A 26,439-nucleotide genomic window follows, 5' to 3' on the forward strand; every position below is an offset into this window, starting at 1 on the left:
TGCTCACATCTTGTGTTTCTGAGGTAGCAATTGATTGAACAGTATAGTGATGAACTCTCAGTATAGTATTATGCTGTAATACCTTTCAGTGTTGTTGCTTTCTGAATAATAGTTTTGATTTTTTTCAGGAAGGATCAGCTCTTTGATTAAACTTTTAAGTCGGCAGAAAGCCTACAGTCTGTTTATTGTTTCGTGTGTTACCACCACACTGCTAGGTGCTTTATTGACGTAAAGACCAACAGTGGGTTTGATCCTTGTTCACTTAGTTGATGTGAATATGAAGAGTAGAGAAATAAGACATGCAAAGATGATCAAGTACGTTGTCTCCATCCCTAGCAAAAATCACTGTTTAACTGAGCATTTCACAAACTACTTCTATATTTCCCTTCTTGGGTAAAAGTTTTACAGGCTTGCCTCAAAAGTGGATGAATTGTGCCTGCTTGCTTCAGATCTACCTTTCATAGTTTTTCATGTAATTGTTTTTCTGTTTCAGGCTTCTTGAGAGGATTGCAACAGCTAGAAGGAAGTTTAGAGTCCTCTTTTCTGTGCTTTTAAAATATTTCTCTGGTCATTTTTTGCAACAGTCCTGTGCCAAGGTTTTATATTTGCAATGTGATATCCGTGAACTGAATCCAGCTCTTATTGTGGGTATTTAGGGGCCACCTGCAGTTCTGCCTCATAAAAAAGGGTCATATCAGATTCCATGTCTGCCAAATTTCAGGGACTTGGGAGAAAACCTGTTTAGGTTACAAGTAAACAGATTATTTTTTTAAGTAAATGCTAATCACCCCGCACTGCCCATAGGAGCTGAGAGTTGAATCCTGTTCTTTCTTGTTTGTGATCTAAGGCAATAGAGATTCAAAGGCTGGAATTTGATCAACAGTCTTATTGCTGATTTTGAGAGCTAGGAAAAAAAATAATTCTGTTTTAGTCGTGCATTTGAGATAGAGGTAAAAAACAGAAAACCCTTTTGTCCCAAAATTTAAGGGGTATTATTTACATAGCAGTCTCTTCTCTGTACTGAAATGAGCTGGGGCTAGCAGAGCTGAGTGAGGCTGCTGGAGCTCTGTTTTCTGGGTTCAAGAACCCCAGAAGATGGATGAGAGAGCCTCTGCGGGGAGAAGGGGCTTGCCCTTGCTATGCTTGCTTCCCCAGCGCTCAGCTCAGGCTGTGGCTTTCAGGGTGCTGGCCTGACTGCCTCCAGAATTCAAATGTAAGGGGACTGGTGAAAGAGGTCAAAAGAGAGAATGTTTCAAAACAAGCATCCTGTAGGCTGAGATACTGCTCACAGAGTCTGGTTATGGATAGGACTTCCTTTCTGTTCCTTTTGTTCCACACAAAAGAAGTCTTAATTGATATCAGCTGGAATTCCAAACATGGGGCGAGAATGGACTTTCTTGCTGAGGTCTGTGGTGTGCAGAAATCAGAGAAGCCATTGGGTTTTGAAGTTGTCTGCTCTTTTTCTTTAAATGCTGTGAAGAACAGAAGTTGTCTTCAGCAAAGATGAGAAATTAAGCCTTCCTAAAGGAGCCTTGGAGCTCATCCATTTTTCATTTGTTTGTGCTTTTATCATTCGTTGCTTGGGTGACTCTAGCATAGGGATGGTACTGCATAAATAGGATGATAAATAATCAGGCAGGACTTTGGTTTCTGTAGTTTGTGGGTTTGTTTTAGAGTGTAGGTATGCAATAGTTAGCAGGCATGAAGAAAAAAACCCCATATTTGGTAGATTGAAAACTCTGTGACGTTTTATACCAAAAGCAAGATGTGTTCTAGAGAGTATGTAGTAAGGTCAGATCCTGCTGTCCTTCAGAGAGTTGCCTGGAGAAAATAGCTTTAGTTCTGCATTGCAGTAAAGCATAGCTTTTTAGAAGGCTTTTGGGGGATGGAGCCATAGCAGTCTGCCTGTCTTCAGATGGGAAATGCACTGTTTTGATTCAGGGGGATCTTGCCGTAAGTACATATGGAGAGCTTAATAGAAGCTAAGAAAATATTGCAGCTTTTTTCACAGACACTCTGCATTTTAATTCACTATCAAAGCAGTGATTTGATCAAAGAGGAGGCTCATGCAGAGAAGTTGTTTTTGAACTATAAATGTCTTTGCGCACCTCTTCTGGGGGAATGATTTCTGTCAATGGTGTTCCGTGGCAAACTCTTTCCTCTACATGTTTTTTGCAGTCTGCTCTGGGGCAAGTCTTGGCAATGTGAGGAAAGGTGCCAGAGCAGAAGCGGGCAGTGGAGCTGTCAGCATTTGGCTCGTTGCTGTGGGTCCGTCCTTGATTCAGGATGGTCTCTGTTACTGTAGTATCTATGTACCTCTTGAGCTTTGCTGTTTTGCATGCGACACCCTTGTGAGTACTGTTGACTAAAGGTAATTTGTGTTATTTGAGTCAGAAAGAGGCAAAGTGTTTTGCCTGTACAGAAACTCTGTGACAAATGGGTCATTATATTGAAGGCCTTATCAGCTGGGTGACCATTGCTCCTCTCTCACTCAGAAAACCAGAAGCTTTTACTGCAGGAATGCAAGTATTTTTTGTTTAAACTTAAACATATATGAGAATAATATTTACCTTTCTAAAGTCACAAGAAATGAGCTAGATGTTTAGTATCTAAAGGAGCATTAGATCTGTTTGTACCTGGTTTCAGATTCATTTATGAACAAATAATGTTTTAATTCCAGAATGGACTGATTTGGCAACAATCCTTCCTTGTAAAGTAATGGGCAGAAAAGGTTCTAGTCTAGAAAGGTCATTTATCTTCCTGTATAGCACAAAGGTGTTTTTTGTACTGTATGGTCTCATTTCACTTAGTGTCAAATGAGAATTTTGCAAGTGGTAATGGTACCTTAACAGGTAAAGTAATATCATGCCTTTTAAAAGGCTTGAAGTGAGTTATAAAATTAACTGAGCTACTTTATATTACGTCATGCAATTCGTTACAATCTGACTGTTTGTGCATTGGTCCAAATAAGTATAAAGGCGCACTTTGCCCTAGGCCTTTTTGTACTGTTCCCTCTACCTTAGTATACCCGTTAAATGGATCATAACAGTCCTCATGTGGTGAATACCAAGGCATGCTTCTTGGCCTTTGTAGGTTATGTTAGTGGAATTATGTATATGTACAAACCAGGTAAATTTCTTGCAAAATCACTTCAATTCCTGTCTTGCCTCCAATACCTTTCTGTGCAAATTTACACCCAGTGAGTAACATTTATCACCACATTAGCGTAGGACTGAGTTTAGCCTGTTATTTCCTGCACTTGATTGTTTTGGCTTTAAAGCCACCATTAAAGCTGTCTAAATTAAACTGTTTGTGCCTCTGTACCATGGGGGAAGAGCTAGTTCATTATAGCAGAGACTTCATTTCCTCTCTGTTGTGACAATGCAGTGAAACAATTCATTTCAGCAGGCTTAATGGTATAGTATTGACTGAAGTTGTTCTGCAGTTTTTAATAGCACTTAATCTTTAAGCAGATGTAATAAATGAGTTGTTATATAAAGGAGTAATGTCTGTGTTTAACATGATGCAGTATGTCTTTTTGTAAAGCACTAGAGGGAAAAAAACCCCAAAATAGCCCCCCCCAATCATCTACAGACAGAAGAGCTTATAGAAAAGCTACGTTATAGCTCTAAAGCAAAACAAACTTGCTTGTGCCTTTATCCTAACCTGATGCTTTTCCATGCAAGTACATAAAAATCTTCAGAACTTTCAAATAAAAGGTCAAATTCATCCAAGAAGATTTTTTGCTGCTGTTCAAAAATTGATCAGTTGTAACAATTGCTGTTTGCTAGGTCTTTTGTATTGTTATAATGTACAGAATGAAAGATTGCAAGATGCTTTGTAGTATTGATCGTTGTCTTTCAAGAGCCAACTGATTTTTCATTAAAGCTAAAGTTGATGGTTCTTAAAATCCCCAACTTTAAAGATAAATAAATTGCTCTGATATGCTGTTGACTGTACTTCAAAGTCTGTACAGCCTGAGACTGCAGTCTCCTACAAAGTGGACTCCAGACAACCTCAGACAAACACACCTGACTTCCATGCCAGAGTGGGCTGGAAAGCAGAGCTCAGCCCTCCTGAGTTTCTCAAAATTGCTGGAAATTTCTGTTCCAGAAGGGGGCTGTTTAATCAGACTCCAAATATTTAACCACTTGCTGTTTTCCACTCTATACAGTGCTTCAGTTTATGAATGTGCTACTGAATGATTTGCTGGGGAATTTTTGAATAATGTTTTTTCTTGTTTTCTCTTTAGTGAAGTTGTAGAGTCAAATTTGTTCTTCAGAATAATGCAATTCTGACCTTTATATTGCAATATTTTGCTGTGACTGGGGTCTAAAAATTGATTTGATCAGAATTTACAACGCTAGACTATAACTACAACAATAATTATATGGAGATTAGTTGAAATACATCTTCTTACAATGTCTTTCTCTGTTTTTCTTGCAGCTGAACGAGATATCAATGTCTTCTGTGGAGTACAGACAATTACTATGAAGATAAATTTTTGCACGGTTCTTTTCTCTGGTTATTCTGAGACAGATCTGGCACTGAATGGGAAACATGGGGATGCCCACTGCAGGGGTTTCATCAATAACAACACTTTTCCAGCAGTGGTCATTTTCATCATCAATCTGAGTACTTTGGAGTCCTGTGGAAACACTTTAGTGGTAAGACAAGGTCAAAGTGAAATTGTAGCGTGGCTGTTTATGCATAGGATCAAGTGAATGGCCTTGACAGCATTGTATCTTTTACAGATGTTTACATTGTCTTGCCCAGCTAGTAATATACTGCATACATCAAAGAAAATCAGAGAAAGTTGGTAATTTATAATCTTGATTACTAATGAGAAAATGTGGTGGGAAATGCATTTATCCTCTGATTAGAAAGTATGTTTTTTATTTTAGTATTTTTTCAGTGGAAAAACGAGATTTTTTCCAAGCCATTTTTAAAACTCTTGATGACTGTGCCTTAAATTTTGCTGAAACTTTTCAAATACCCACTCGGAAAATGAAAGTAAAATATTTTTAAGAGTGGGTTAGATGAGAGTTACAGTGTGGGTACCTACTTCTGTGCTCTCATATGAGAGGGGCTTGCTGACTGACTGATCTTATGTTCTGTAATAAGGCAGTGACTGAAAGTCTCAAGGGAGATAGGCTGGTCAGAGGGCCCAACCCACAGTGAACATCTCTGCTAGCAGTGCCTTGATGTCTTGCATCTCCTTGGAAGGTCTCAGCTCAATATGGAACTGCCTGGCAACAAACTGAAGTTTTCAAGCAAATTTTGAATGTTTGACACACAAAAAAGGGCTATCTAACCTACGCACTCAATTCATGACAAAAAAAGCCAAGATGGGGGACTGAACTTCAGATTTGTATGTTCCACTCTGATCTCTTAGTGCACAGCCACTCTGTGCTATGGTGTTTTGCCTGGTGGTGTGACTTCAGTGTCTACATTTTATGTTGCTGTTTCATGCATGGACAATGCACATCTTTGTACAGCTAATGGCTAAATCTAATCCTTAGCTGTGGGTGAAATTTTTGGAACCAGAATGTGATCTAGGAGATAACTTTGAAGTCTGTTTTGTACCAGCATAATTTCATTTTCTTCAATGAAACTATCTCTCTCTGAATGGGGGGAGGGAGAGAAGTCAGGTCTCAAACCTTCTAAACCAAGGGAGAGGAGAGTTGTACAGTTCATGTGCATATCACACTATACAAACAGTGATGACTTTTTTGTCAAAGTATCTATTAATAACTTACAAAAACAGGTGTAAAAACGTGTAATTTTTAAGGCTTATATTCTGTCTGGAATTCATACTTGCACTTGATACCTGCCAGTTTTTATAACCACCCCCCTGTTTTCTGTTGCTAATAATTTTGCAAAACTGGGCTAAAATGTTCGATGTGCTCTGTGACCTATTTGCCTCAGGCTGAGTTTTCTTTTAAAATTTCAACAAAAAAACAGCTCAGCAAGTTCAAGATTCTGTTTTCCCATTTTTCCTGAAAAGCTGTAGCACCTCCATGTCTTGCAGTAGAAGAATTTACCAGGAAGCACCTTTTTCCTGTTCCCGTGGAGTTGGTCACATTGTAAACTCCCTGAACTTGCTATTTGATTACAATTGTAAGAGCTTGATGTTTTTTAAAAAAAACCCAACAGCGTGGTAAGTCTAAATAATTGCAGCTCCCCATGAAGCCCCCCACAAGGCTGTACAGGATACAAAGACAAAGTAGCAGCTGCTAAAAATATGACCAAAAATTCCTCTCATCCTCTCTTAGTTTATGCATGCTGTGCCACAAACAAAGAGGATAAAGGAGCAGGGAGCATTTCTTATCATGTTCCCCACATTGGAGTAGTACAATCCCATGCATTTCTTGGCTGTGTTTCACAGCAAAGACCTTAACAGTAATTTTCAACAGAAGTAAAGCAAAGACAACAGCTCAGGTAAAACCCAGGTCTGTCTCTAATATGGCAGACACAACTTTTTATTTTTTTGGGGGTGGGGTGGTGGTGAAGGTAAACAGAGATGTAGTTGGCTATACTACATTAGTGCTCTAGCCTCTGTTTTTTAGGCAAAGAATAGATCCTAGGAAATCTGATTTTATTGTTTTCCTGCCATTTAGCAAATGATTAGGTATACTATTGGCAAAGTATATGGCTGTATGTGTCTTCTAGCTGTTTTTTCTGTAACCAAAGAAATCAAAATACCTGCTGTGTACCCTGTGCTACTTAGTGTAAAATGTTACAACTCATGCGCACCTCAGGATGATCCTTCCATAATGAAATATCTTTTTAAGAAACTGTTCTGAAGCTATTGAAAGCATCTGTTTTGCTAATACAGTTACACAAAAGAAATGCTACAGTGGCAGTCCAGTGCCATGTTAATTGGCCTTATTGTGTATGTGCCTACTGAGAAAGTAATTTGTGACACTTTATCTGCTGTTTTCAAACCGCCCCCTTATTCCGATCAGTAGCTACAGATGGAGTAGGGCTGGGCTGCTACCAGGAGGAAAGGGTATCCTTCAGTTTTTTGGAGAGCTGCATGTTATTGCTGGCTCTGCATGCTCTGTGAGCCTGAGCAACACAGGGTAGCATGTGTCCAGGGACTTGGTTAAGGTTGCATGGGCATTGCGGTTGTATTACTTTTCAGCTCTTGCATTCCTGACTGTTTCTTTGCACACAATAATTTAGATTTAGAGATGTATAATGTAGACAAAAGTACAGACTCAAAGTTCAGCTGTTTGGCTTGTATCTGCTTATAAAGTTTTTGGCACATCAAAACCAGTGTACAAAGCTCAAGAGTGACAGAGTATTTTTTTCTGTGAATGAAATTGCTTGTGTATTGACTTTATTATTGCATATGGAAGCTCATTTTAAGCTAATATTTTTTAACTGCAATAGAAAAGTTCCTTCAGCTTTTCCCAGTAAGTCATGTGAATTCACTGGGAATGCTCAGAAAAAAAGTACCTACCAAAAAAACCTGCTTCCAGGATTCATCAAGCTTTTTCAAATGTTGCTCCAGTCTGTGTTTTAAGAACAGGGATACCGCTTGTGAACTGCATATACATGATTTCAGGGAGGTGAAAAACCGAACATAGGGAACATGTTGTTAAACTAAATCAATTTTTGAAGGATTTCCTGAAGGTATCTATGGGTAAATTATGGGCTAAAGGATCAGTGTCCTTAGGTGTCTTTTGTTCCATAGTTGACTTTCTGATAATAGCTGTTTTCTGCTCCCTCAATAGGTATCCTCAGCTCGAGGTATCAATGCTTATGGAAATACCTCAGTGATACAGATAGGTAATGTTTCAGGCTATATTGATACGCCAGACCCACCAACGATTATCAGCTATTTGCCTGGGCTTCTGTACAAATTTAGCTGTAGCTATCCACTGGAGTACTTGGTTAACAATACCCAGCTTGCTTCGTAAGTGCGCTTTTCTTTTCTGTGTGTTTCATTTCCATATTTATGTAAGTCCATATGTATTTGTGTGTATATGCATACCCACCTAAATATATGCGTGCCATAGCAGTACTGTCAACATAGTGATTTTTAGCTGTGCAAGAGTAAAGGGAAAGGAAAAGAAAATTCTGTAGCATCATCGTATGAGATAACATAGTTTATGAAGAGTTGCCATTATGAAGAGAGCCTTAGATAATGTAAAACTTTCCTTAAAATTCGGATGTTCTGATGACAAAATGGTAGCAGCAGAAAAATGGAAATTCTTCATGAAGTAGTTTGTAAGCATGTGAATATGGAGTGCAAGAGAAAATATTTCAATGAGTAAACCTTGTATATCATGAAAAGTGGGTTCCTTTTTGTCACTTTGCCTCTCTACTAATTATTTTTCTGATTCATGTTTTCAACAGTATCCATTACTTTCTGCGTAGTTAAGGTTCTGTCAGTGTTTCCAGTATAAATTCCTATTTCTGAAGTTTATAACCCAAATACATAAATTAACACCTTGTGACATGACTCGTTGAGTTTTTTTAATGATTAAAAACACTGAAGTACATAAACACAAAAATAAGATATCTATCTTCATGATGGTTTTTGGTTTCTGGTTCTGTTGTAGGTCATCAGCTGCTATTTCTGTAAGAGAGAACAATGGTACATTTATCAGCACTTTGAATCTGTTGCTTTACAATGTGAGTATAAAACTGGATTAGCAGAGCAAAGTATAGACTCTTCATTATTTGCTATTCCCTTCCCACTCCTCCCATGAAGAACGAGGCCTTTCATCAGGGCATCTGTCATCTCTGAATTCCCTTGTCCTTTTTGTTTGCATGTATCTGTTGCCTTGTATTTATATGGCTGCTCTTTGAGGGGACACAGTCTTTTTGTCCTGTATTTATACAATTTACAGCTCTGGCTTTCAGGTTGTAGTGCCATGTGAATAACAAGTTGTAGTAAAAATAACCATAATCATACTCTGGAGTGCATACTTGTGTTTGCTTTTATTATGTATGTGTGTGCATATTTCTCTCTGTGTGTGTATATATGCGTATAGGAACGTTGTACTGGTACAGAGTACTCTGTAGAATTCTGTAAAAATTTTCTAGACCTGTTCCCTTAGCAATACACTGTAGCACTTTTGCTGGGGTATTTTTATGTTCAAGCCTTATCTCGGAGTGTTTTGATCATCTGTAATTGTAGTGAGGGATGTAGTATTTGTTCCAAATCTATAGCCCACTGTACTTGTTGCCTCACTGTGTGGACTTCCAAGATTTTAAGGGTTAATTTTAACAGCTTTCAACTGACATTTCTTCCATATGTTTTATATAATTTAATTTGAATATGCATTATTGTATAAGCTTTTACTGTGTAAATACGGATGGTGACAGTAAAATGTGAAAAATGTACAGACCTCTACTTAACAACATTAATCTCGGCAATGATATTTTCATGTTGATTAAAAATTTTATTCATACATTTTAAATACCTGATTTAAATATCAATTTTTCAATCTATCAAGCAACATTTTCGTAAATTATGAATCTGTTTTTTTGCATTATTATTCATGCTATCATGACACTGAGTTATAATTTATGCAACTGATTTAAAAGTCAATGCTTTATGCTTTGAACATAATGAGCTATAAATATTGTAACAGGACATTTTCCAAAGGCATGGTTTAAAAAAAAAACCATGTTTGTTTGACAGAGCAGAGCTCCAAATAAGAACCTATAATCTGTTAAAATGAAGATTATACTTCTCATTTTTTAAATAAACCTGTGACCAAAATGATGGGGCAGGGTGAGGGTAGCCAAAGTTTCCAGTGAGGTCAAGCATTGACCACCATGTTTGCTGCCTTTCAGGGCCCAGTTCTGCACACAGTCAGTTATAAATGCTAGTGATGCTTGTACTGAGCAAGTTTTTTCCTCAAATACTATATGCCAAGCTGGGCTTTCATCCTCCCTACCCCAGTGAGTTACAAGTTGACCTTGAACAGTGGCGTCTTATCCTTCTGATTTCAGTTGTATTACTCTAATGAGTAGCACGAGCATGAATAATGCTGCTAAGGCTGGCAGATTTAAATGATGGATATGCCCTTCTAGTTCACATCCTAGGGCTGGCTGTGTACACAGACGCTTGTGCGTTGCCTGCAGTTTGCCTGGTTGGGCCGCGCCTCCTGGGACGCCCGTGGTCTTGTGAGCTCTGACCCTGTGGGCTCACTTGGTCCCTGCTAGAGAGTCCTGGTTTTGGGAGGGGCCTTGAGGTTCCTGTCCACCCTTGGTGTTGGTGAGGGGTTGTGTACAGATGTGGCTCTTGACTGCAAGCAGCCATACTTTCAGACTTAGCTGTAGTGTTATTTCCTAACATTGATGCTTCATCTTCTCAGCTCACCTCCATCTTCCCTCACAAGGTGACGTTTACATTTACTTTGTGTTGTTAGTGTGTTATTCTTAGGAAAGACAAAAGGAAGCATTATGATAGACTCAAAGACTTTAATAGCAAAACATTTAATGGGCTTTCACAGAGCCTAAGTGGCTGTGTGCTTTTAGGCCTTCCTGTAAATGTCTGTCTAAATGAATAAAAACTACTCTTTAAGGAAAAAAACAACATCTATGGAATGTAATAGTGTGGGACTGGCTGTAGACTTTTTAATCAGTTTGGAAAATGTGAGAGCTATGTATTAGAGAAATCTATAATTAATTTTAAAGAAGGCAAACGTACCTGATCTCACTTGAACGGATCTTCAAAGACTTGCTCTGTGTATGTTGCAGAGCCGGTCTGTGTGTGCATGTGTACATCCCAAGGCCTCTGATGCTGCAGAGATTGAATATTGGGAGTGCTGTGAATTTTGGCATTTTTACCTTTGAAAAAAACCACTTGATTTATGTGCTTAATCCTTCTTGTTGCTGTCAGCTGCTGATCTTGGTCTTACCTGCCACACTGAAACTGGTCAAAATTCTGTTTAACAAATTTTTTTTTTTGTATTGAGTGTTTCAGCCTCTCACAAGAGGTCTCAACATGCTGAGTCCCTGTGCTTTCTGGATTAGCAACCTATTTGGTGTAGGTGACGTTACCAGTAAATGCATTTTGATATACTGAATTAATGTCTGTCACTCAGATCTGTTTCATGGCATTGTTGCTAAAGTGACATTAATGGTTCAGCCTTTGAAGAAGAAACCAATAAAACAGCTATATCTATGTGGTAGCATATGGGGAATTCCAACTTTTGTTACATACAGCTTTCTTGAAAGAGCTTTTTTGAAATACTAGAATTTAAATGAAAATGTTTACTTGTAGTCTTCAACAAGCTAACTCCCATAGAAACTACATTTTGCATAATAGAATGTGCCTGTTCTCCCAGACTACAGCTTAAGATATATAAACTTGGTGGCACTGTTATCTCCACTAAATCAAATAACCTTACCAACCTTTCCTGGGACAGGGTACACTGTGACAACTCAATTAAGCTCCTCCTTTAGAAAACCACAGTAGCTGCTATGTTTGCATGTAGGTGCTGGGAGACTTACTGAGGTGTCAGTGAATGATACTTTTTCTTTGATCACTGATCCAACCACTTCATAAAATCATAAATAGATTCCCCAAAACAGTTGCATAGGATAAGGCCAGTCAAGTGTTGTTGATCTTTACAGACAAACTTGTAGGCAAATGTTCTGGTGCTGCTTTTTGCTTCTTCCCTTGCAGAGGACAAAGTAAATGACTGTCCTACATAGAAAGGTCAGAAAAATTAGATGGGAGTTCAGTCAGTGGATGCAGATGGGTTGTTACAGTGGGATTGCTGGTACACTGAGGCAATGTTTGTTTTTCAGGATTCAACCTACAGCCAGCAGCTCCTTATTCCAAGCACAGGTTTACCTTTGAAAACCAAAATATATGCAGCTGTAAGAGCAACCAACCTTGATGGCAGGTACCATAAAGGATGTTATTTCTTATCTTACTTGCTATTCAGCTCTTGCTGTTGCAATTTTTTCTGATTTAGAAGCAACTGTCTTTCCTCATAGCCTTCTGTATGTTAAGATAATGGTTGGTATTTGATAATCACTGCCCTTAGCTGGAGGGCATCGGGTCCTTGATGGTGAATGCATATCTTGCTGCTGTCCTCATTATGAAAGTTTTCCTGAATTATACTTTAAATCCTATATTGCTGTTATTTAAGAAAGGGCCTCTATAAGATCAAGTGAGAGACTCCAGGGCTTTTGTTGTGGTTTAACTGCAGCTGGCAACTAAGCACCACACAGCTGCTTGCTCCCTCCTGCCCCACAGTGGGATGGGGGGGGAAGAGAATTGGAAGGGTAGAAGTGAGAAAACTTATGGGTTGAGATAAGAACAGTTTAATAATTGAAATAATAATAAATTGTAATGAGAAGGAAAATAACAAAGATAAATGAAACCCAGGAAAGACAAGTGATGCAAATGAAAATAGTTGCTCACCACCAACTGACCAATGCCCAGCCAGTCCCTGAGCATCAGCTCCCCTGTCAGCCTTCCCCCTAGTTTTATTGCTGATCATGATGTCACATGGTATGGAATAGCCCTTTCATCGGTTGGGGTCGGCTGTCCCAGCTGTGTCTCCTCCCAACTCTTTGTGCACCCCCAGCCTACTCATGGGTGAGGTGGGGTGAGAGGCAGAAAAAGCCTTGACCCTGTGTAAGCACTGCTCAGCAGTAACTAAACTGGTCCCTGTGTTATCAACACTGCTTCCAGCACAAATCCAAAACATAGCCTCATACTAGCTGCTATGAAGAAAATTAACTCTATCCCGGCCAAAACTAGCACATTCTCCACCCCTTATTCCATACAATTTACGTCATCCTCAGGTCTCATTCTATCCAATACATCTTCATTACTCCTCCCCCGCTTTCTATCCTTTGATATAATACACAGATATCATTCACTTAGTCTGTGGACCACCCCTGTGAAATGTCTGTAAAATGTCCACAAAAGGTCCGTTGATTTAATTTAGTCCATGACTTTGGGCTTCATCTGTGATGGTGGTCACTCAGGACAGGAGAGGTGGTGTGTTGCAGGGAGTTTTGGGGCACCAAAGCCAGCTCAGGTCGGGTTACTGCTGCACTTGCACTGCTTCTTGTAAGGCTTGTCCTCCATTGGTTCAGGTGGTTCCTGCTACAGTAATTCCCATAACATGCAACTCAAATCCTGGGTTACAACAGTTTAAATGTATATCCATTACAATCTCCACCCCTGGCCCCTTTGGGCCAGGTTATAGGGTTTGACATTGCAATGAACTCCTAGCCTGGCTAGCAACAAGGGGTTCCTGCTATAGTAATTCCATAACATGCAATTTAAATCATGGATTATTTTCGCACAGGATTAAATAACCTTGAGGTACACATTGGACTCCTTAATCCTTCTGCATTACCCACCAAGTGCACCCAGGTCCTTGAGCAAAAACAATCCCATGAATAGGTTTACCCTTCCCTGAGGAAGAAATAATCCAGACTGTTTTTTCCCAACAAGTTCCTTATATGTACCGTGGGAATCTTATCTCCTTCCACAGTGTGCAGGGGTTTTGATTGGGCAGAGACATGTTGACTGACAGATCCTCTAGAGTTAGCTAGCCAAGTGGCTTTTGCTAAATGTGTATCCCTATGCTTGAATGTCCCAGCACCCATTGCTCTCTGTAGTCTTCAACAGTCCATTGCATCGCTCAGTTTTCCTGGAGGCTGGTGCATGATAGGGAATGGGATATAACCACTCAATGCCAATGCTCCTTGGTCCAGGTGTTTACGAAGTTGTTTGGGAAATGAGTCCTGTTGTCTGACTCAATTCTTTCTGGGGTGCCATCTTGCCATAAGACTTGCTTTTCAAGGCCCAGGATAGTATTCCTGGCAGAGGCATGGGTTACGGGGTATGTTTCCAACCATCTAGTAGTCGCTTCCACCATTGTAAGCACATGGTGCTTGCCATGGTGGGTTTGTGGTAGTGTGATATAATCAATCTGTCAGGCTTCCCAATATTGATATTTCAGCCACTGTCCTCTATACCAAGAAGGCTTTAGCCACTTAGCTTGTTTGATTTTGGTGCACGTTTGACATTCATGGATAACCTGTGCAATGGCATCAATAGCCAATTCCAGCACTTGATCAAGAGCCCATTTGTATGTTGCATCCCTTCCTAAATGTCCTGATGTGTTATGGGCCCATTGAACTCTAAATAGCTCACCCGTATGTTCCCAGTCCAGATCCACTTCAATTTATAGAATCATAGAATAGTTTGGCTTGTAAGGGACCTTTAAAGGTCGTCTAGTTCAACCCCTCTGCAATAAGCTGGGATATCTTCAACAAGATCAGGTTGCTTAGAGCCCTGTCCAACCTGACCTTGAATGTTTCTAGGAATGGGGCATCTAGCACCTCTCTGGGAAGCCTGTTCCAGTGTTTCACCACACTTATTGTAAAAAATTTCTTCCTTATATCTAGTCTGAATCTACTCTCTTTTAGTTTAAAACCATTACCCCTTGTCTTATTGGAACAGGCCCTGCTGAAAAGTTTGTCCCCATCTTTCTCACAGGCCCTCTTTAAGTACTGAAAGGCTGCAATAAGGTTTTCCCGGAGCCTTCTCTTCTCCAGGCTGAGTAACCTTAACTCTCTCAGCCTTTCCTAATAGCAGAGGTGTTCCATCCCTCTGATTTTTGTGGCCCTCCTCTGGACCCGCTCCAACAGGTCCATTTCCTTCCTGTGCTGAGGACCGCAGAACTGGACGCAGCACTCCAGGAGGGGTCTCACCAGAGCAGAGTGTTCTAGCAGCCTGGTCTACCTTCTCACTGTTTTGATGTTCTTCAGTATCATGACTCCTGGGTATATGAACATCTACATGACGTACTTTTACAACCAGGTTCTCTACCTGGGCAGCAATATCTTGCCATAATTTAGCAACCCAGATAGGTTTACCTCTGTGCTGCCAGTTGGTCTGCTTCTGTTGCTGCAGCCATGCCCACAGGGTATTTGCCGCCATCCATGAGTCAGTATGGAGATAAAGTACTGGCCATTTTTCTCATTCAGCAGTATCTAAAGCCAGCTGGATGGCTTTCATCTCTGCAAACTGACTCCATTCACCTTGTGCTTCAACCCTTTCTGTGACTTGTCATACAGCAACTTTCCACCTTCAGTGTTTTCCCACAATACGACAGGATCCATCTGTAAACAGGGTGTATTGTATCTCACTTTCTGGTAGTTTATTATACAGTGGGGCCTCTTCAGCATGAGTCACTTCCTCTGGTGACAGTCCAAAGTTTTCGTCCTCTGGCCAGTCCATGATCACTTCCAGAATTCCCTGGTGACTGGGGTTTCCCATTCAAGCCCATCACGTTACCAGTGCAACTCAGTTACTCCATATAGCATCAGTTGCAAGATGCATAGAGGGGATCCTCCCTTTGAACATCAAACCCAGCACAGGCAATCGAGGTGCCAAAAGGAGCTGTGCTTCAGTACCAAGTACTTCTGAAGCGGCTCAAATTCCTTTATATGCTGCTAATATTTCTTTTTCAGTTGGAGCATAACGGGTTTCAGATCCTTTATATCCCTGGCTCCAAAACCCTACGGGCTGACCTCAAGTCACTCCAGGTGCTTTCTGCCAGAGGCTCCAGGAGGGGCCATTATCCCTGGCTGAGGTGTAAAGCATGTCTTTCACATCCTGTCCTGCCCGGACTGGCCCGAGTGCTACTGTGCGAGCTATCTCCTGTTTAATTTGTTCAAAGGCTTCCTGCTGCGCAGGGCCCCGTTCAAAGTCATTCTTCTGGATCACTTGATAGAGAGGGTTTACAATCAGACTACAACCTGGAATATGCATTCTCCAAAAACCCATGACACCTAAGAAAGCTTGTTTCTTTTTTGTTAGTTGGTGGAGACAGGGCTATTTTGTTGATCACATCCATTAGGATATGATGATGCCCATCTTGCCATTTTATTCCTAAAAACTGGATTTCCTGTGCAGGTCCTTCGACCTTACTTGGTTTTGTGGCAAAACTGGCTTTCAAAAGAATCTGGATTATTCTTCTCCACTTCCTCCACTGTGTTGCCTCACACAATGATGTCTGCAGGTGTTCTGGGAGCCTCACCTTGTTCCTAGTGCAGTCTGTATCTGTCCATGACAGATGGTAGGGCTGTGTTTCCAGCCCTGGGGCAGTCAGTTCCGGTGTCCTGTACATCCCTCCAAGTGGAAGCAAACTGTGGCCTGCACTCTGCTGCCAGAGGGATCGAGAAAAACACATTAGCGATATCAATTGTTGCATACCATTTGGCATTCTTTGACTCCAGTTCATATTGGAGTTCTAGCATGTCTGGTATGGCAGCGTTCAGCAGCAGTGTGACTTTGTTCAGGCCTTGGTAGTCCACTATTAGCCTCCACTCTCCATTAGATTTTTGTAACAGCACAGCTTTTAAAAGTGGGATGGCTTTGATTTCTAGTCTTATGTGGCCATGACTTCTGAGAGGAGGTATACAATGTGTGTTGGTATGGTGGTTGGCTTGCACGAAACCAAGTGATTTGATTTATACAATTCTGCTGCTATGCTGTACTGTTCAGTTTTGTAAGTCATGGGAAGAAACAGGTGACATATTGGGAATGCAGGATGACTTGTACATGACCTGTTAAATACAGTAACTGAGCTTCAATCTAATAGCCTGCATGATCAGTTTGTACGCTTGCCTTGTCTTTTAATCTTATCTCACTCACTCTCCACCTCTACTCTTACGTTGCCAGTTGCCCTTACCTATAGCTTTGCTCCCTGTGCAGGTGGAATGTTTTGATGGACTACTGTTACACTACGCCATCTGGTAATCCTAGCGATGATCTTCGATATGATCTTTTTTTCAGGTAGGTCCTGTGCAAACCCAGTGTTTTGTGGGTCCTTTCTTTAAGAAAACAGTTATAAATCTCTCCAACAGTGGTGTTCTAAACTGCCTGGAAAGTCTAAGCAATATTATTGGGGAGGACCGGAGGCTGGGCTTACAGATAACATGTCAGGACTTATCTTGTTTATGAACATAAACATAGAAGCAAATGCAAAGTCATAAGAATTATGAAGGTAGAGAAGCATGTATCTAAAATGGTTCTAATAGAGATACCATAAGCACCTAAACTGAATGACTAAACTGGCCTTTATTTTACCAAAGGTACCCTTGTGGTGAATGACAGTGATATAAAACATCATAGACTCCAGTTCAGGAAAGCAGTTAAGCAAATGATTAAAGATAAATAGATGCTTCTGCTTCTACTCCCAGTAATAACAGTTATTTGAATTGGAACTTTGAAAAACACCTTGGTAGTATCTCAGACTAAATCTTATCAGTGACAGTTGCTGGAGAGATACTGTCTTCATTTGGAGTTACCTGTCTATACCAGTTAGCATACCTGATTACTTTTTGCTTCAGGTCTCAAGTTTCTTTGGGTACAGGAATTAAATGGTACCTTGGTTATAGCTGTGATGTTGCAAACCAAAACATAATATTTTTGTAGGAATGCATTTCAGCACATGACTGTGCAGCCTAACAGGCAGACTGTGGCTGCCCATGTTGGACGCTAGGGCACAGTGTTTTTTCCAAGGAGCTAAAGCATTGAACTTGCTTAAGTTATCTTATTCTCAGCTAAGAACTTCAAAATGCTAATCATGCAGTTGCTCATCCTAGTTTTACTCTTTTCTGCAAAAATTAGCTGTGACAAGGACCCGCAGACAACTATAATTGAAAATGGCAAGAGCCAAATGGGCCGGTTTTCCTTTGAGGTGTTTCGCTTTGTGAAGCACAAGAACCAGAAGATGTCTACAGTCTTCCTTCACTGCGTGACAAAGCTGTGCAGAGCAGATGACTGTCCCTTTCTTGTGCCAGTAAGTTTCAGTGGACAGAAGTTGCTGTTAATTATCTGGATATAAAAATAGGCACACTGGAGTTATTCTGCATACAAGTACTATGGAAGTTTGGATGGCACCGAACAAAAGTGACTTGTAGAGTCTGAAGTAAAGATGTGTTTTGTGTCTGAATGATGAAGAATAGGGCAATGAATATTGTCATCCGGAGATAGAATAATACTAGACCTGCAAAACACAGGTGGTTGAACATGTGAGAAATTACCTCTTTGCCTTTTGGTCCTTAATTTATTTTTAAAAGTAGCAACTCTGAGACAGCTTCAGAGCTGATATTCTTACTATAGCATCTAAAAAATGAGGTATCCACAATCACAGTAGATGAATAGAAGTATCTTAGAACAGAATTTATGGAAGACTTAAAGCTATAATAAATGCCGTTATGCTGACAAGGAAAATTTGAAAGAGTTTCTGATAACAAAAAAAAAAATAAAATTACTACATCCCCTATAGTTTATTGCCACCTCCCTTATAGTTTGGAAACTGCTGTTTTGTTGAAGTTCATGAAGTTGTGTCAATTATTAAAAAAATATTTAATTTTAGGAGTGTCAGGAGCAACAAATATATTTTGGAAATTGAAACATTTAAATAAACATATAAACACAGAATATTCTGTGTTGATGTGTTCAGAATGCGGTATTATTTCCTATTGAATGACTTACCATTTAGAATTTTAAAATGCTATCAGCTCAGTATACTTCTGACATTTTGTACGTTATTTTATACTTTTACATTACACTTTTAAATAATTCATTGTTTCTATTGAATTTATTTTCTGAGGTTTTTGAAGTTCTGTCATAAGAAGTTGAAATTAAAGAAATGCTTTTGGTTGAAGCATACTTAAGTACCCAAGTTTAAGGTAGATGATAAGTTAGAGATGTTAAAGGTGGAAAGAGTGCTGGGGATTGTTTTAATGTGGGTCATTGCTATTTAGAACTCCATGGAAAATGTGTGAACTTTTAACTCAAGAAGCCTGCTAGAATACACATTGTAGCATGGTGTCTATCCCTAGTCAAGCAAAACATTTGTTGAGGAAAAACTGTCTGTAAGCAAAGCTTTGGGAAATTAACTACTGAAAATTTAATATACTATAAGATGGATCTTGTACACAGCAGCAATGTAGTTCTGTAAATGAAGGGAGGCAAAATACAACAGGAAGCTGGGCATTTATAAGGTACATTTCTAGGGAATATTGCAGCTGTTTTTATTGCAAAGTAATTTAATGCATACTAAGAAATAAAATCAAAGTTGTAGTATTGCTTATAAAAGAGTTTACATTAAAGCAGGAAGCACAGAAGGGCGATTAATTCCATTCCACTCTGAAACTGTGATTGTTTTGATTAACCGCTCAGATTTGCAGTAACAGAGAAAGAAGAGACGCTGGTGGAAGGACAACTTGGAGCCCTCAGAGCACCTCTGGCAATGCTGTAATCTCTGCTGGCCCCATCATTACAAGGAGTGGTAGGAGCAAACTTTTTCTATAGACTGCAGGAATTTCGGAAATCTGGGGAAATGTTTTGCAGTTTAATATAAATTTGCAGTGACATAGAGAAAGGGTGGATTCTCCATGAGTTTGCTGGGTATTTTTTTCCCTACTATTGGAGCCTTTGGTAGAAATTTTGAGCTAATATTTCTGTTCAGCTCTCACATGCTTCTTCACTACCTCAGTAAAATCTCTGTGGGATACTGTTATGCACATAAGGCCATTATAAAAGCCCAAACTCAGTGGGTTGACTTCTTTTTTTTGTCAGATTTCACTGAAGATAATGGAATTTAAGGTATAGTGTTCAGTGTTGCAATTTAATTTGGACAGCTAATGAATATTCACTGTCACTTTCTATTCACCATTTCTTCCAGCTTCACCTGTGGGTTTTTATCTAAGTGTTGCATAGAATTAATGCATGCTATGCTTAGCCTTCAGCTATAAGAAAGAAATGGGACAAACACATTGTAAGTTCTAAATAGAGCGGGCCAAAATCTACTCCTTCAAATCCAGGGTGAAATTCCACGATTTCCATTTTTATTGACAAAGTTAAACAAACAAACAAACAAAAAACCCCCAAAACCAAAAAACCCAAACCCCCTCCAAAAAACAGCTCTAAATGCAACCTGCAGTGTCTGAAAAGAATTTATGTGACTGCTGTTGATAAAATAATAAAAATAAAATATTTGAAAAATGTTTAAGAAATTCTGTTTACAGATATTTGTAAGTAGTTGCAGTTAAGCAACTGATTTCAGCAGTCTTAGATTTAGGAAGCTGAGAGCAGGACTGAATCCTATCTAGGAAAAATAATTGAAAGGCTTGAGAAATAGCATCCTTCTTTACGTGCAAAGTGGTTCTGCCCACATATACAAAGAGAACAACTGATCCTCCAGAATAGGGAACCATCTAGCAAGAGACCATTTTGAGAACAAACGCCCTCTGTTAAAAGCAATGTTTCTGCAATGAAAATATTTTTGTTCTGCATTAGACATAGTCCCAATTAAGTTGCTGCTATCCGATTAGTCAAGAAAAAGTGAAAAGTAGTAACTTCAAAGTTGTGTGCATGAGTACTTATGGGAAATGAACGACAGATTTGCTCAGACAAACATGTATGCTAGAGAAATGCTGCCTTAGGCAAGGAATAGAAACTAGATAAATCTTGTTATATGAGCCACCCCTATTAGGTAATATAGCTTATATTCAAATGCTGTGAATGCTATTTTTAGAATTGAAAAAAAAAGATACTTATCAATTAGCTTTAAATACTGTATAACTTCAGGTGAACAAAGATCTGTCCATGGGTGTTTAATGGCCCCAAAGAAAGGATAAATGATTTTATGATTTCTTGACAACGGCTGAGGTTTTTTAAAATGAAAACATGAATAAGGCTGGAAAAGGAAAATAATTTTAAGTGTCTTCTACTTGAGATATGTGGCTAAAGCTTTTTAGATTAGACATATTTCTGCATCTCCATACTATGCTTTTGGAGCATCCCATTCCTGCTGATAGAAGGATGGTTTGATGGGAAGTACTGTGAAATAAATGGGATTCAGTTCTGAATTCTGACATGAATTTCCTGAGTTGCATTGGGCAAGTCACTTAATCTGACTTGTACTTCACTTTTTCTTCTGGAGCAGAAAGAGGGAATTAGTATTTCCTCCCGCTGTCCCTTCCCATTGTGAAAATGTGTGTTAAAAATTGGAGGTTAATGAATACTGTACTCAAGAAAAGGGGGAAGGTCACGAGAGAACTTGAACAGAATTACCTGCTTTTGGATGAGGAGTGCCAGGGTGCAGTGCTGGCTTACTCTGATGCGATGCTGCATGGAGGTGCTTATACTATTTTCAAGGCGAAGTCTGGTCCAGCTTTAGTGCAGGTGCATTTGTACTGAGCCTATCAAACCTGCTGCATTGGACTCACCATAGTACATACCCCAGTATTAGGTCTGCAGCTGCATAGGTGTGCAACCCCTCGCTTCCCTCGTTTAGGCTGGTGCTGCTTCTGTCCCGGGGCCGGTCCTGTGCACATTGGTGTCTGCAGAGGCACCTCGAGTTAGCCAGGTCTCCCCATTACTCTTGTCACCAGTTGCTCTGGTAACAGAGCTGTTTATGCAGTTACCTTGATAGGAACTGAGTAGTGCTACTGCAAATGAGTAATGGTCCTTCTCCTGTGTATTTCTGAACTCTTATTTCTAACACGTTGTTCTTTTCAGAGAAACTTTATTCTTGTTTGTTAATCTAAAATAAGTCATTACAGGAGACATATACAGAAGAAAATGTTTTAGTTTCTGTGTGTAGAAACAAAGCAGGTACCTACTTGTGAAGGTGAAATTGTGTAGCTTTTGATGGATGTCTCACTTAAACTTAGAAGACAGCTGCTCAAAACAAATGTATACGTGAGCTGTGCTTACAAGTTGCACAAAAAAGGAAAAACAGTGACAAGAAATGTAGTTCTGAGATGGACAACGGTATGTAAGTAAAAACTGAAGACAAAATACAAATGTTTCCCTGAGTATAATGCCACTATGTAACTGTCAAGAGAAAGTGAGCATGGGGAAAGGGCATTTTTATAATCATTTATGGTCACTGATGTATTTTTCCTTGAAAAACTCAGGTTAATTTTTTCCCTATACAGATCTTGTAATATAATGAACAGTGAAGGGACTTGTGTATAATACTGTGCTTATGGTTGTATTTTTATTGAGGGACAGAATAGAACTGGACGTATTTTCAGTTAAGACATTCCTGCATGAAAGTGTTGTTTTTTGTTTTTTGTTTTTGTTTTTTTTCCACAGAATACTAAGTAACTTCATATTGGTGTGCTCGCATTAAAAATGAAGCAATGTCATGTAATTAATATTGTTATCCTTATTCTACCAGAGATGTTAAAAGCTACTAGTCAGTGTTGCAAGTATAGCTGATGTGTTTTGAAAATAAAGCTAGGAATATTGGCTTTTGTGTTGCAAGGATGGGAGGAGGCAGGCAGAGGTATTTGTAAAATATAATGCATCCCATTTTTGTTTTATACAGATGAGACGCCAACCAACAATTCACAGCTTGGTAAGTTAATCAGAATTCCAAGAAACATAAAAGCGGGTTTATGAGTGAAACAGAACTGAGGAGATGAACCATTTTGATTGAGCTCTATGCACTGAGCTGGAATGTTTTTTCTTTTTGGCTTTTTTGTCACTTAAATGAGTCAATACTGACATGCTGTAAAGAAAGCAATTGGTGAATCTGGAATGCTCAGTTTAATTTGTGTGCCCAGCCCCACCAAAACAGCAACTTCTAATTCCTATGATGGGATTGAAATGAAAATCTGCTGCTATGACATATGAGTGTGAGGGAACATTGCAACTGCCAGATGCAAAAATCAGACTTAAGCAGTAAAATTTGCTCATGCCATGCAGGAGGAGAGCAGCAAAATGGTGGTTATTGTGCAGTCCAGCTCAGTTCACAGCTCAAAGTCAGAAGAGCTCTGCGTCAGCTCCTGTTCTCCTGGCATTTAACAACACAAAGAGCCTATGGAGAAGCTTGGATAGAACTTGTGGTCTGCTAGGGCAATGAAGGAAATAAGCTGCAGGGGAGATTGGGTCTCTAAGTTTTAGGGTGCTTCTCCTTTGGGCACTTGGAGGACTTGTTTCAGCCTGTCTGTCAATGTTCTCTGCTGGTAACAAGGAGTAGCTAATGACTAGGAAAGGATGGTCGAGGTAATCAGGGGGTCCATTGGGCCATTCCACCTCTTGTTCATAACAGGACCAAGTGGCACAAGCAACCTATCCTGTCCTCTGAACTCTAATCCTATTTGTTCCCTTTTCCCAACTTAGACCACATAAAAGCAGTTGCCTTTCTTTCCTGGCATGGAAAGAAATTTCTCCCTGTAATGAATTGAATAATAATGAATATTATTATTAAAATAATAATAATAAAAAGCAAATTCTCCATTTGCTGCATGCAGCTTGCTGTGCTAATGGCTGCTACCTTTCCTTTCCATCCAATGAAAGCAGCAGCCCTCTCTTTCCATCCCAGAGCAACAGCATTCCTGTGCCTGTTGCTGTCCTAGCGGAGAGCGTAGAGGTAGAGCAAGGTGGGGTCACTACTGTAGTGAAGAGAAGACAAGGGCAGAAGGCAGCACAGCATTGGGAAGGGGAGGGAAACCTGATCAACAGAGCTGACTTTTTTCAGCTTTGGTGAGAAGGGAGAGATATTGATGGTGTTGAGGGAAGGTGGCTGCTTCTGGGAGGAGCAGTCTGGTTTCCCAGGTAGAAGCTCTGTTGTCATTTCACCTCACCCTCCAGCACTGGTAATGGCAAACAACACAGCTCTTAAGCAAACACACCACTCAATTCCACCCCCCCACCCCCCGCTAGAAAAGATGGTACAGGCTGGATATGTGTGTTCCAGTATCCAGGAATTGGTCCATGAACAGCCTGTTGAGCTACACTAAATAGTAAATACATATGTTATCTTCTCTCTCTGAGAATTGATGAACATGTTAAGAAGCCTTCTGTGAAGGCGTACAGACAAGCTTGGAGTAGCTCAGATATCTGGTGCCAGATATGCCTGCTAAGTGTTTATATACCCTTCAAATTGAGATGTGGATAATGATATCAGGGAAGAAATCTTTTTATTAACTTGGTTAGGCTGCAAATCCTTATACCTCTGCCTTGATAGTTCTTGGACAGTGATAGTCTTGCCTTATAGTGCAGATCAAGGTCGGTTACTAGCATATGAGGGATTATGCCTTAGAAGTATCCTTACTGTCTTTATCCCCCAGCATGATGGGTATTGAAAGAACTAATAACTATTTTCAAAGTATACTTAGATAAGCTTTATCCAAGTAGACAGGTGCTCATTCTGAAGTACAGTTTTGTTCCCTTCATTTTAATTATTCTGTATATAGGATGTTGTAATGGAAAGACAGAAATGTTTGGCACTGCTGAGAGATTCTAACTAGATCTTACCTGTGCACTTTTGTTCTCCTTGCAGCTCATCCAAACGGACCTCCTTTCCAGCTGAACTCGGTCACCAGCACACTGATTTCAGGCATTGTCATCCTAGGAATCACAAGCGTTTTCTTTTTTATGTGTTCCCTAACTCTTCTGCACAGAAAGTGGCCCAACAGTTCAGTCTTGAGTGGCATCCGAAACCCAGTTTTCAACTGAAAGCGATCATTTACTTGCACTTTTTCTTTGGGGTTGCCTTTGCTGTCCATGAAATATTATTCCATTAAAAAATGATATTAAGGCAACACTCCAGCTGTATCCAGCTTCTATTCCAGCTATTCTATATTTGTAGATTTGCTAGATGATGTTGGGTAGGTAAGCAGCAGTGATGTTGGTAACAATCCTAGAAAATTACGAGAATCTCAATTGTGTTTGTGATCAGACTGTATGACATTATGCCCATGGGTGTGCTGACAATAGAGCTTGTGTCTCCAGCTTCCCAGTAAGGTCTCAAAGCTGAAGATGCTGAAGGTGAGAACCTTTCCAAGTATACCATTCTTATACAAAACCTGACACATTCAGAAATATTCCTAAGTTCATAAACACATACTAAGATAAGGATCACTTCTGTTTTGTCATGGTATTTTTCACAAATTTGAAAGAACTATTGTGTCTCAGGAGGAACTTGTTTTCATCTATCTTGGCTAAAAATAACCCCAGAGAGACTTAGAATAAGTGACTTTTGCTTATTATTCACTTGGAAACGTTTTCTTAAATATATTTTCCATTGAATTGCACATGAAGGACATAATTTGGCTGGGTATCTTTGAGTCAAATGGTTTAGGGCAAACTGCAGCTGGTCCCAGGGAACAATGCTGCAGTTCTTGACGCGGAAAAAACTTTTTCCAGCAAAATCATTGAGAATCCGAGAGCTTTAAATCAACTTTAACTGAACTAAACTTTTAACCTAACTTTAAATCTAAGCAGAAAGTTAATTCTACACAGAATTGCCACATGTGCAGCCTTCAGTCAAATTCTAATCCTGGGAACTGCTACAAGGTGAAAAGTATTCCTTTCCCACTGACTCCTTGAAAAGGGAAGCTAATATGAACATGTAATGCCCAAACTTTCCTCATACAAAATTATTTTTGGAGCACAATTTGGCAGTTGAGTAAAAGTCTCGTTAATATCCTAATTTGTAAGGGCCAGTTTTGCCCCATGAGTTTTGCAGTTCTCCGATAAGGCTTTCCTTTCTACATGAAGAGTTGTAAATCAGCGCTTATTTCTTTAGCAGATTTTCTGCATGGATCAAACATTTTACTGCATGGATGAGGGGAAGAGGGCAACTAAAATAATAACAGGGCACAAACAGTACTTTACTGTTGACTCTAGTTAATCTGATAAACATCAGACTTAGCTGAAGTGAGTATGAGTGACCAGGTGCCTTCAAACAGGAGCACAGGGCAGTGGCATAGCTGTGTAGAATAGACAAAAATGCTGGTACTAGAGAGGCCATGGTGGACACAACATATATTAAGCTGGACTGGATAGACAGTTGGGATTTTGGCCACACATACAGCAGTTAAATTTCATTTTTCATGTACTGTACATGTTGGCCTAGGAACACCTCATTGATATTTATCATCATCCTGTGTTAACCATGTCTTTGTTTTCATTGATGTGACACAACTGGCTAACGATCAGGGCTCTTTGGCTCTCAAGATTTAAAGACAAATACAGACTTGTTCTCAGTTTTCTTTGATCCTGCAAATGCTGTAAAAAGGCCTGTTGTTTGCAAAGTCCACTCTGCTGTAGTGTGGTATCCCTAACAGCCAATACCGTGCCTGTTTTCCTCCAGTCTTAATACCTCAAACATTTTTGCACTTCAGGGGTTAGGTCTGATGACATGTAAAACATGATTGTTTAATAAAATTATTTGAAACATTTCAGAACGGATGCTTTGTCTGAACTGCCTGCCTCCCCCGTCATATTGTTACAGTTTTGTAGGTGCTTTCCGTGACCTCATTCTACAAATATGAAAACTGGACATGCTTTTTTAAGTCAGCTTGGTAAGAACTTTCAGTATATAGGATAAATTAATGTAAGTATAGCTTTACTAGCCTTTAAAGGAGGGTGATAAACTCTGGAGATTTATACCCCAC

At 39.7% G+C, this 26,439-nt stretch overlaps 1 protein-coding gene across 3 annotated transcripts in view; it reads left to right on the top strand.

Annotated features, from left to right (window-relative positions):
- The window catches only part of ZPLD1 (zona pellucida like domain containing 1), a 111,176-nt gene extending 85,016 nt beyond the window's left edge, over positions 1-26,160 (top strand). For 2 of the 3 annotated variants that reach the window (XM_087757567.1, XM_009466715.2), the window contains 9 exons: positions 4,447-4,667; positions 7,743-7,924; positions 8,574-8,646; positions 11,782-11,879; positions 16,724-16,804; positions 17,642-17,813; positions 19,202-19,310; positions 22,362-22,391; positions 24,321-26,160. In XM_087757567.1, coding sequence (XP_087613693.1) covers positions 4,447-4,667; positions 7,743-7,924; positions 8,574-8,646; positions 11,782-11,879; positions 16,724-16,804; positions 17,642-17,813; positions 19,202-19,310; positions 22,362-22,391; positions 24,321-24,496 — 1,142 coding nt within the window. In that variant the 3' untranslated portion in view covers positions 24,497-26,160. Of the gene's footprint in view, positions 1-1,813; positions 1,954-4,446; positions 4,668-7,742; positions 7,925-8,573; positions 8,647-11,781; positions 11,880-16,723; positions 16,805-17,641; positions 17,814-19,201; positions 19,311-22,361; positions 22,392-24,320 lie in introns of those variants that run through there. The other variant, XM_087757568.1, reaches the window with a different exon arrangement.
- The last annotated feature ends 279 nt before the right edge of the window (positions 26,161-26,439 follow it).

Source organism: Nipponia nippon, unplaced genomic scaffold (assembly GCF_047370975.1).
Source record: "Nipponia nippon isolate SJK-2023a ecotype South Korea unplaced genomic scaffold, ASM4737097v1 scaffold_2, whole genome shotgun sequence".
NCBI classification, from domain to species: domain Eukaryota; kingdom Metazoa; phylum Chordata; class Aves; order Pelecaniformes; family Threskiornithidae; genus Nipponia; species Nipponia nippon.